An 11,873-nucleotide genomic window follows, 5' to 3' on the forward strand; every position below is an offset into this window, starting at 1 on the left:
CGGAAGCCAGTGCTGCGCATTGACCCCTGCTATTGAATAGTCAGCTATGCCCGGCGAAACGGTTAGAATAACAATGAGGATAATTAGTGCCAATTAACATGCGTATCGGGCGCCATGCACCCCGACTACAACAAGCCAGCCGGTAGGACAAGCACGAGAGAGTTTTGTTATTCTAAGAATTACCTGAAGTGCCTGACAAGAGGGAAAATGAGCTTAGGTAGAAAATGAACAACTCACGGGTGCCTGTGAGTGATTTCCTGTTGAGGCAAACTCCACGATCCGCATTGGGGTATATTTTAGGGCCTCGTTGCTCAGAAATCATACGCTCAGGTATATCAGTGTGGAACCCAGAACTAGGCAATAACAAACCCCTAGCTTGATCGGTTTGTTATGCGAACAGGGGGAGGCTTTTGTGTAGAGTCGTAACGGTGGAGCTGATTTGGCCCCGCTCCCTTGAACTACAGTGATTTCAACCGTGCGCAAGCAGAATTGACTCAGTTGAGCGTAAAGATATTTCATCTATTCTTCCCCGCATCGGGTTGATTCTAGCCGCACCAATCTTTCCCCTTTCGTGTGTAATTGGACCTGCTATTCAACCGGCCCATGTGGTCAACCCTTTGTTTCTTTAATAACATGAGTGACAGCTCTGACATTGATTGACACAGTCGCCTTGGCGACCGGCCAACAAATTGCCTCTAAGCCAATCGAAAACCATTTATCCAACAAATGCTGCCCATGATAGTGGTGATAATATGGGCAGTGTCACAAACCGGGCTGATAAAAACTGACACATATCGCCGCGCTCAGCCCCACCCCGGTGTTTAACGCTAATGGTGTTGTTGGGTGGTGTGTGCGTGTGTGAGTCGTGGATGGTTGTACACGCGTAAGTAGTACTGGAGGCGCTAAGCAGCGAGTGTCACTGTGTCTCTCGACTGCGCTGTGAGACGGGTCCAGATGCTCGGCTCAATGTTTCCCCTACCGACCCTACCGACGCTGAGCTTCACCCCGGCTCAGATCGCCAGCGTCTGTGAGACGTTGGAGGAGAGCGGGGATGTGGATCGCCTGGCTCGGTTTCTCTGGTCTCTTCCCGTGGCACCAGGGACATGTGAAGCCCTCAACAAAAATGAGAGCGTGTTGCGAGCTAGGTCTGTGGTGTCCTTCCACCAGGGCAACTTCAGAGAACTATATCACATCCTGGAAAACCACAGATTCACTAAGGAATCGCACGCCAAACTACAGGCCATGTGGTTGGAGGCACACTACCAGGAAGCCGAGAAACTCCGGGGCAGACCGCTCGGACCGGTGGACAAGTACCGGGTGCGCAAGAAGTTCCCCCTGCCGAGAACGATATGGGACGGTGAGCAAAAAACACACTGCTTCAAAGAGAGGACGAGGAGTCTCCTACGGGAGTGGTATCTTCAAGACCCCTACCCTAACCCAACTAAGAAAAGAGAACTGGCCCATGCCACTGGACTCACACCAACACAAGTTGGGAATTGGTTCAAGAACCGACGGCAGAGGGACCGAGCAGCAGCGGCTAAAAACAGGCAAGTATTCCGCCTTAGCTTTTCTGTTAACATCCAACGTCAAAAACCTAAATAACTCGAATTGTTGACTCGTATTGTTTAGATTCCATAGCAAAACAAAGTGGAATAAATACGTGATTATCATTTGGTCGATTGATCCTGAGGTCCATCCACGGGATTTCTTGTTAAAACGATCGCCCGAAGAGGGGGGATTTCTAAAGGCGCTGCTTAATATAATGAAGCGATACCCTCCTTCTTTAGGCTTAGAAAACAAGTGGGATAGTTAGTGCTTTTGAAATGGTTTCCCGTGTGTACTCTTTTGCAGGGAAGAATTAGACTTGGTGTTAAGTGCGCTATTTGCAACAAAACCACTCGACCCACCTGATCAATTGGGGGACCCAAGAAGCCGGTTTAGATGCATTGAACCCTCAACAAAGACCTTCTTGTGGGAAGATTTCGTTGAAATTCGCTATTGTCTTGTTTCCCGACCACACTGGCCATTCTGGTTTCGTAATATACCACCAAGAACTTACTGTTTATTCTTTTTTCCGGGATTGGTTTACCAAGTTATTTGACCCGACAGGCTTAATTCGCCGCCACTTGTTTTGTGCACTTGAAAGTTGGATGTTTAACAAATAATCGTTGCTTTATACCGGTTCTTTACAACAACTAAAATGCTTCGAAAACTTAATGTGTTAGATATGAATACCGCTTCGTAAAAAAAAATGTCATATTCAGCTGCTTTCATCTTTTAACCCTTCCTTACAATGAAATTGATTTTAATTTTTATATAATGAATGGGCCAAATTTTATGTTCCAGGATTTTGTCAATTTCAAAACAAACGTGTCATGGCCCTATTTATTATAATTCCCGAGTCTAGTCGGTTACGCCATGCGCACGGAGCAGCGAAGTTTACGTGGTTAGTTACACATTCTATTGCGGGAATCAGTGTGGAGTGTGCTTCAGCGGAGTCTCTGCCGGGCCAAGCGACGAATTGCCCCGGGCGTTACACACCGCCTGTGCACGCTGCTCGCATCTCACGCTTGTTAAAAAAAAATGGCCGATGACCGTGCACGAAAACGTCTCTCTCGATGCTCGCCAGAGCCTTTCTTGCCAACACGCGCAAACGTGCCGTGATAGCCTTGTGGTCGGCTGGTTTTTGTACGCTAATGAAACCAGTCGAGGGGGCTCTCCTTTCTGAACAAATATTAACCTTTCCCGTGTCAGACAGCTATCCCGATTCGAGGTGGGAAAAATCAGGACTATTAGATTGATTTCTTGAAAAGGCCTGGTGCCATCAAAACATGTTGTGAAATAACTTTTTGCCTTGTCATGATTTGCCGTTGAAGAAACTTGAGCCATCAAATCAATGTAAAAATGCGTGTAAATTGATCCCCCAAAAAAACACAACATATGAAAGATGATTCGACCCCTAGTACTCAGTGCAGAGTTTAAATTGGGAGTATAGTAAAGAGTAGAGATAATACAAAAATAACGAATCTGCAGAATGCAGAAAAGACTATATACAGACAATGTACAATAGGAAATTTTAAAAAATACCTGAATTGAAATGTTTAAGATACCTTAATTTGCCACAGTTTGAGTTACCTTTCTTTTCCTTTTGAGTCCTAAAATACACATCAAACACTGATCCAAACGCAGCTATTTTTATAGGCGAGTTTCTGATTACATAAATTGCTATAGTTAGCATACTTTTTGATGTTAAAAAAAATAATAATAAACTTGTAATACGGGCCGTTAAGTGTTTTAAAAACTTCATTAGCTTTAACTTTATATACCATTTTTGGTCGAGGATATAAAAAAATTGTGAATTTCATTGACAAAAAATGTCATGACCAATACAAGGCACATAGAGCCTTAGAGGATTTAATTTGTGAATATAACACTCCGTTGAAGTGATGCACCGAGTTGAAGAACAGGCAACTGTATTTGCTCGGTATAGGTTTGCATGTTCGCCATTGAAATATAACATAGAAGGGCCACGTGTGCTGCTGGCATGAGATTGGCTTTCTGCCGTGCCAACGTTAACGAATTCATCAGCGCAGACAAAATTCGACACCTCGGAATAAAGGGGGGAAATGGCCACACGACAGCACACGGTCTGTGGTGGGATTTACCACTTCTCAGTCAAGTTCACGCTTGGTAGGTCCCCCGATTTTTTTAGGGGGCAGGGCGATTGTCTTGGAACGGATAAAGTCCGCAGCTGCATGCACCATGATACCCGTTGTTCCCCTTGGTCCGGCGGTGTTAAACGCCAAACACACGGCGTGGCACCCCGGCGCTGCCCCCGCTGAATGAAGTGCAGCGCCCGCCTTGTCAATCGTAACACCTTCCGTGTATGCGGCCGACGTCGCGCGCCAAATGAGGCATAGCACACTGACTCTATATCAATTTACTGCACAGGATTATTTACATACTTCCTGCCTTTAAAAACTGGCATACTTTGTCCCCCTGCATTGGCCGTCAAAGAAAACAAAACAAATCGGCGACAAAAAAACTAATTTTGTCATTCCTCAATCTATAAAGTGCACAGTGCATATAACCATCGCTTAGAACTACAATCTTAGGATGAAAATGCATGTGAAATTATTAAATTCGTTGGCAATTTCTCAGGTACATTCATGTATCATTGTGAGCAAGTGAACAATTGTGGTGGAAAACATGGTTAAGAGACCACTCCTGGAACCAACTTGTTCGTGTTTTGCTTCAAACACTTGTAAATTTCTTCCTTTCAGATCAGGTAGACTTTTGTGGTTGAGTTGGCTAAGGCGTTTTGCTGTCTTCCCCAAAAAAATCAGCTCTATGCAGAACTGCAAGATTTGTATCTCCCGAGAGTTTGACCAAAATCTACCAAAATTTGGAGGGTTAGGTCAATGTGAGTTCGCCTCTCACGCTTTTGAGTCATATTGTTATTACTGCAGAGTCTGTACAGAAAGTGCAGGCATATCCTATTTTCATTTCCCAACAAGGAACGAACTCGTTTTTGGCCAGCAGATTAATTCTCTGCATTTGTTTATTCAGTAAATAAGTAGCGCAGGTTTTTTTGCAGGCCCAGCGAGTGCTAATGAACGTCGCTCATGTGTGTAACTCCATTGTTGGCCAATGTCCGGTGTACGTGTTCCTACATCAGCGCTTTCTATAGCTGCAAATATATGTGCTGTAGACACAATCCCATCAAATATTCGAAGTATAAGCCCAATATGATTATTATTATTATTTTTTTTTAAGTTTTACACACTTTTTATTCAATCTGCTAGTGCGAATTGAATCAATGATTAAGTATAACTCTTTCTTTAAAAAGAAAGACAGAGAAAAAAGACCTCTTTTCATCACGAGGAAGGCTCCGCAAGTTTAATTTCTAAAGCAAGAATTTTGATCAAAATTGTGTTTTATAACATCTCTCTTTACAACAATACTTAGCTTTTATCGCCTTCTTACGTTTCACTTCCCAATTTTGTGTATGTCCAGTTAGTAGTTGCAAACAAGACTCAAACTTGTTTTATTTTATCCAGGTGTAATTTTCAAATAAAAAAATCCCGGACGTCGTATATATGTTTGACATAAATATCTAGTCGTGCCATCCAGAATTAGGAAATAAAAATTGGTTGTTATTTGTTCGCAAGTAAATATGTTTTTACAAATCTTATATCATCAGATAGGGATTCCACAGTGTGGTTATAATTCGTTCATTCGTGGTTATCATCCATTACATGAAATCTAACTCAACAAAATGCGTCCACAGAGGAGAGTTTGCCCAAATTTGAAAGTCACTCAGTCTGTCATTATATAGCCAGCACAATTTCTTTCTTGTCCTGAGTCGTGGTATACCTCTGTTCTCAAAATACTTTTTTTACATGACAGAGAGCACAGGACCCGCCGCTTGTGCCGCTGTAGTGGGACTCTTGGATTTCACGTTTTTTTTTCACGTGCATTTTCGCTGCCCCTATATTTGATTGGTAATCAAATATATCAAAATTTCCTGATTCGTTCTTTGCATCATGATATTCCTCAAAAGACATTAATCAATCGCATAAAGTCCTTGATCCAGCCATGATCCAGCAGACATCTTCCTTTTTTTTGCTGGAGTCGGAAGACGTCAAGTCATCTAGAGTTGAGTAAAAGATGAGTCAACTCAAATTAAGAAAAAAGAAATGACTTTCAAGGACTCCGTGTTTACGCGTTGCAATGTTGCATGAGTTACTTCCAGCCAATTAATCCATATCTGTCACTCACATGTTCAACACTGGGCAGTTTTCCACAGAGGGTTGGAAACCATTGTACGACATCCTTAAGTAAGATGGCTCCCATTCTGATGCCAAATGCAATCAAACAGGATTATTACTTCAGTGGTAATTTGGGTATTTCGCTGATAATATCATTCGAAGCGTATAAGATTCCACCTTTTGGGAAGAGATATTGGATAATGTACTTTTGTCTTGGGGTGCAGGTAAAAAATAGCATTAATTAATTTCCGGCATTCTACAACGAATTGCGGTTGTAGTTGACAACTTTTTTTTATTTAGTTTACTGTGTATACTTTGTAACGTTTTGAAGTTCTTTAATCAATGAATGAAGAAGTTTTCTCAAGATTTTCATTTGTTGTTAATTGTGTTATTGTGTACAGATTGCAGCAGCAGCAACAACAGCAACACCAGGCCCTCCAGAACTCCAGTGCCAATGCCAACGGTGGTCCACCGATCCATCGGCTGTCCATGACGGAAGGAACCACTACTCTACCCGGGGAGGAATCACCAGACAGCGGGTCGCCCAGTGTTAGTCCGATCGGTTCGCCCTTACTACCGCGGAGTGTCAGCCCGCGACCGCCTCACTGACGAACTGCTCACCGGACGCTGGCCCGCTCTCCCATGAGTGCCCAACCGTCCCATCACGCTCGGCGCACCGGACTCGGACTGGGACAGACGTGGAGTGGATGGGTGAACTCAAGGCGCGCCAGTGAGTGCAAAACTCGGTATTTACCATGTACGAGCATCGATCGATAAAGAGGGTTCGGCGTGAAAAGCTCCATGTCTTCTACCTAAAAAAAAGCAAAGTTGTAGAAAACTCAAAAGACCGCGAGATTGCCAACATCGGTGTTAGAGTTTACGCCATCGGGTATGTCAAGCATATCTTTTAGTAATCATGGCCACTCTACTCACATGATGAAACCCCTGAACAACTCTGCTTACGTCACTGATGCCGTCACTGCATGCGGACTTTTTTACCGTTGATATTCAATATCACTCGCATATTTGTGAATATGAATTTATCAGAATTTACTTGTTCTTTTTTTGTTCTCGTCTAATGCAGCATTAAAATGTATAAATGATATACGTGTACTAGAAGTAAACTGCCATACAATTTTTCATAAGTCGTGCAGACAACTTTTACATACAAGATATTATCCAAGCCTAAACACACCTTTGACAGCTTATCAGAAAGATCTGTTTCTCCATTTCACCTAAAACCTCAACTGGCTAAACAGTCTTAAATTGGTTACGAAGTACTATACTATTGTGTTTTTACTGTAATTAGAGATTAAACAAAAGTGGGTCTCTCTATTTTCTCTCGAAAAAAAATATACGAAAACAAAACATTATTGGGTGCACCATAACTAATTCAGTCTTCATTCCGTATAACCTAAGTATCCTATATGCACGTTTCTACAATTGATAAAACGTCGATATTATACAGAAGGTATTCTTTACTCACAACAAAACTCAGTACGTTTTTGAAGGTCCCTTATTTCTTTATCACCAAGTGCTTCACATTACTTTTTTTCACAGTTTCGTAAGAAAAATTAGAACATGGACTTTAGTGTGTAAAAGAAGGTACTGAAGATCATTCAGTGGGCCTACGACGTTTAATTAAGAGTCAATGCAATCTAGAAAGCATTTTAGATGAACAATTCAGTGGTTAAACATTACTCTGAAATTTGGTGTCAACTTCGGTCAAAGTTTCCCACTCAAGCAACGTCTATCAACTTTCAGGCTCAAATTCTCAAATAAGAAGTTGTGGGTTGTAATTGTAGAAAACTTACAAAAACAGTCAAACTGTTTGTTTTTATTTTTGATTATTGGACAAATGGTTCCAAAATATATGTACCTTTCACCTATCATTTATATGATTTGTTGTTGTTCATATATAGTACTATTTACGAATAAGGGCTTCATTTTCAGTAATGATAAAAGAGAATATCAAAACTTCTTGTGGAACATCTATTTGGTGGTGAACTCGGACCATATCACTATTCTTCCAGAAATTCCAACCTTCCTACGCATCATCTGAGTTTTTTCTGTAGAATACGGTTGAATAATGGTCATAAGAAAGTATCCAAATAATTACATGTACGCAAAAGACATCGTAAGATTTGAAACTTAAAGAGATTTTTATTCGGCTTTTTATTCTCCCCATTTTGTTCCGATTACAACACTCTGACGAACAAAGTACATTGTACCTGTTTTTATCCTTATACATTTGTTTCATGTACTAAATGCAGCATGACCTCTGAACAGCACGATTATCCTGCCATTAACCTTATAATTTACCGACTTCATATTCCAGTCTCAATGGAGTTTCTTTTGAAATATAATCTCAAAGAAAACAAAAAGATTAAGGAATTCAGCTTTTTGCCCGGAAATCTGGAGATTGTTTTCAAAATAATACATCTTCTCGCTGTATTCATTGAGTTCAAGAGAGTAATGCCATTGAACTCTACAAGCATTCATTTCGTCTTGCATGCTAATTGTTAGAAATGGACAAAAATGAGTGCCCAATTATACTCGGGGGAGATTATCCTTTAAAATCGTATTACAAGTTGGTCCCATGTGACTTGTCTCCCACTTTATTGGAAAAGAAAGACATTTAACTTGTCCCAACTAAACAATATAATTTATTTACAAATTGAATTCAGGCCTGTTTTTTTTCGATGCCAACTCTGGAATACATTTTAGTAGGCGTTTTAGGACACAGACAGCACTCACATGGAAATTCTGAGCATAAATTGACAAATATTGCAAAATTGAAACTAGTCATCGTATTTATGTCAACTTGGCCGACACGGAGTGATCCACGTGGCAAGAGATTCATGTGGACCTACAATGTAATTCAATTTTGAGGGGAAATATTTCAATGTACTATACGTGCGTACGGGGAATATAGTAGGTTTCCTTTCCTCTCACAAAGGTTGCAGTTTCACCTATAGAATTTTTCTCTTGTTTCGATCAATCAAATATTTCTTGTGCCACAACCTTTATTTTTTTGTCTCACCCCGCAGACTGTATAGATGTCGTTCCGCAAAGGAAGAGTCTCATGTATATACACAGAATTTGGTCGATTATACCTCGATAGGCCTATCTTGGGAATGAACCGGGCCGAGACATCGAACGATTACCCGAATGTTCTTTGTGTAACCAAATGTACATCTTAAACTTGCCGTTTCTCTGTACATGTAGTATTGTTACTCGCTGGCATTTCTGGCTGGATGCCACTGAGCACATTCATGTTACAAAATGTTTTATAATAAATCATACTTTGAAAGAGTAAAAGCTTTGGTTTTGCGCAGGATATGTTATTGGTATATTGGCCTATATATGTGCAGGCCGGGAAGTTTAAACCTATTGAGCACGATTCAGTGACTGTGTTTTGAATCTGAGAAATGACTATTTACATGTTTCCGTGAAGCACGTTTGAAAAAAATTGCCGATATTTACTGTTTTTTGAAAAACAATTGTCGGAGGTATCCCGCCTCTGCACAGTACAACTCTACGGCAATACAAAAATACCTGTGAACAACTTAATACAATGTTTGTTTGAGGTTTGCGTTTCAAAAATTCGTTTTAATAACTTGATTACAAATTTCTAAAATCTAGCTACGAAATTTTGTTAGAGGAATATATACAGGGATAACAGGTGAATCCGTTTTTGGTCTTGGTTTAACATATAAGATGGAAAGTCATGATATATACCGGATTTGGTTTAATGAGAAATCTAAATGAAACATATTCCTTTCCTTTTTACCAGCTGGAATTATGATTGCAATATTCTAATAGGTAGGCGTGGATCATGTGGATGTATGCACATGTAGCTGTGACTTCTACTTGCCCTATTCATTTACAGCATGGTGATACTGGAACCAATGAGGCCCTCTCTGCATGGTGTATGTCATTTAACCTAAAACAAAAATTCTCCGTCCTCTAACCGCATGGCACTTGAAATTCATTATGTGAGCCACGTTAGAACTAAAAATGTTATTGACTGTATCTTAACAGAACCTCTTTTAATCAATTATAATAAGTAATGATTCATCTTCACCGACATTGAAAATTACACAATTAACACAATTTGTTGCTGGAATAAATAGGTGCCTTGCAGAAATCTTGGACTTTATAAGAAGGTGTTATCGATATTAGAAATATCATAAAAACAACATAATACCACACATACTTTGTATTTGTACAGAGAAAGCAGGCAAAATGTCTGTGGAGTTCTTAATGAACCAACTCAATACAGGGAGTCCAAAATCGCCAGAGCTATACTTTTTGCAAATCTTCCAATATTGAGATCAATATGCCTTTATCGAACATAATGTCCATGTTCATCATGATGCCAAACAGACAGATAATGTAACATTGAAGATCTGAGTGTGTTCCTTCTAATGTGTATGAAAAAAAAATAATAAGTGAATCAAACAAAATGTCCTGCAGACTTATCGTGTGTTAAATGGTCCATACGCTCGGCATGGCCAGAACAAGTTTGCGAATCACAAGGTCCATCAATGTTTTACTTTACTCTGGAAGTTTGGACAAACTTGAAAAGACGCAAGTACGTGAAGTGGCTAAGATTAGAAAATCTTCCTCCATGGTATATGGCAAGTATGTGTGATGCTCTACTATCAATGTATTCGCATGTAGCCTACATGTATACCAAGACGCCTTGAGGATTAGTAGTAGAAGGGAGTGTTCGCTAGATCGCCAGGGGGTTACTGACCGCCCCCCTACTCATCTCAGGCACAGCAGGTAATCGGCAGCCACAAGGTATCAACCCCAATCAACCTTGCAATGGGCAGAGCCGCCATGCAGCAACCCGCTGTGAGGCTTTACAAACCCCAGACATTCCTTGTCAGGGAAAAGACACCAAGCCAAGAATCTGACAATTTCGTCTCCTCCACCCCCGTAATGTATACGCACACAACATGACAGTAGGATTCCTATCAAATCATTCAAGCCGAGTTTTTTTTTTGTGTTCCGGCCCCTGGTTGGCTACCTTGCACCCATTCACACTAGACAAGAAAAAGATGAAGAAGGGGGAAAGGAAAGAAAGGAGGACTGGCTTGTGGTATAACGAGGCTGCCCAATTAGCGGCCAGGCCCAATCCGCTTCCGGATAGAAAGCCAGCCCACTATGCCCAGACCACAACAAAAGCGCGGAGATGACATTCCAGTATTCTCATTACCAGCGTCACGTCCCCCTCCCATTCAGCTCACTGTGCACACAACAAGAAACCGCTTCTCTGCTCGTTACAAACAACGGCTCCAGCCCTTACACGGCTACTTCTCCTAATTATCTTTATCCCCTCTACGTCTTATTGGAGTCATATCCGTCTTGTCCTCCTTGTTGATAAACCAACAAGCTCCTGGGTGGTAAGGGGGGACGTTATGAAACAAAGAAGGGTGACATGACACCAGGAGATGACATGATGCTGAGCTGGCAGGTAGGGATAGAAGTTTAACTCGGAGGGGGGCGGGGGTCATCATTTGTGATTCGTTCAATGTATATCATGCGGTTCAAAACTCGAGACACAATGATATCAATGTAAAGAAGCCCTCGTCCTTGCGTCAATTATATACATATCAATGTGTGGATAATTTCGCTTGTAGAGCCAAAAGCTGACGGATTGTTTCTTTGTGTTGCCTGGTCGATGAGGGAACGAGGCCAGGCCAATTATTGCAAGCAGTTCGGACTCTCGTTCCAAGTGTCACTTTCATTTTTCTTTAGTGTCATTTCAGAGACGGATCGGGTCGTCATTCTGAAGGCTCGTCAAGGGGGATCTGTCGAAGTTCGGCTGGCGGTTAAACAATGCCCAATTATTCCGCGCGCTTCCCCTCTTATTGTCCAGGCTGTCACTCAGCTTAAAGGGACACTATTATACGGCCTCTTCCTGCAGATTCAAAGAAAAAATACTGACTGGTCGACAAAAGACCACGAGGACCCTGGACAAAACGCTAAGGATTCCCTGCCCGACTAATTTGGCCTGCTCGGCACAGCCCCCTCCGTCGTTTCATAAAAGAGTAAATTTTAATTTGTCTGGCCTGCACGAGAGAGATTAGC

At 41.4% G+C, this 11,873-nt stretch overlaps 1 protein-coding gene across 1 annotated transcript; it reads left to right on the forward strand.

The window, feature by feature from the left end:
• Positions 1 to 236: 236 nt before the first annotated feature.
• On the forward strand, positions 237 to 9,094 carry LOC119721019 (homeobox protein SIX6-like). Its single transcript, XM_038190888.1, has 2 exons — positions 237 to 1,547; positions 6,173 to 9,094. Exons 1-2 carry the CDS (start codon positions 955 to 957, stop codon positions 6,378 to 6,380), a joined length of 801 nt encoding a protein of 266 aa, XP_038046816.1. The 5' UTR covers positions 237 to 954; the 3' UTR covers positions 6,381 to 9,094.
• Positions 9,095 to 11,873: the final 2,779 nt, after the last annotated feature.

The sequence above is a fragment of the Patiria miniata genome, unplaced genomic scaffold (assembly GCF_015706575.1).
Source record: "Patiria miniata isolate m_02_andy unplaced genomic scaffold, ASM1570657v1 HiC_scaffold_13, whole genome shotgun sequence".
Taxonomy (NCBI): domain Eukaryota; kingdom Metazoa; phylum Echinodermata; class Asteroidea; order Valvatida; family Asterinidae; genus Patiria; species Patiria miniata.

Excerpts from the sequence above, each read along its gene's own strand:
- LOC119721019 (XM_038190888.1), top strand. The coding sequence starts at position 955 with ATGCTCGGCTCAATGTTTCCCCTACCGACCCTACCGACGCTGAGCTTC. Across the intron at positions 1,548-6,172 it reads GCAGCAGCGGCTAAAAACAG|ATTGCAGCAGCAGCAACAAC; the intron begins GCAAGTATTCCG and ends TATTGTGTACAG.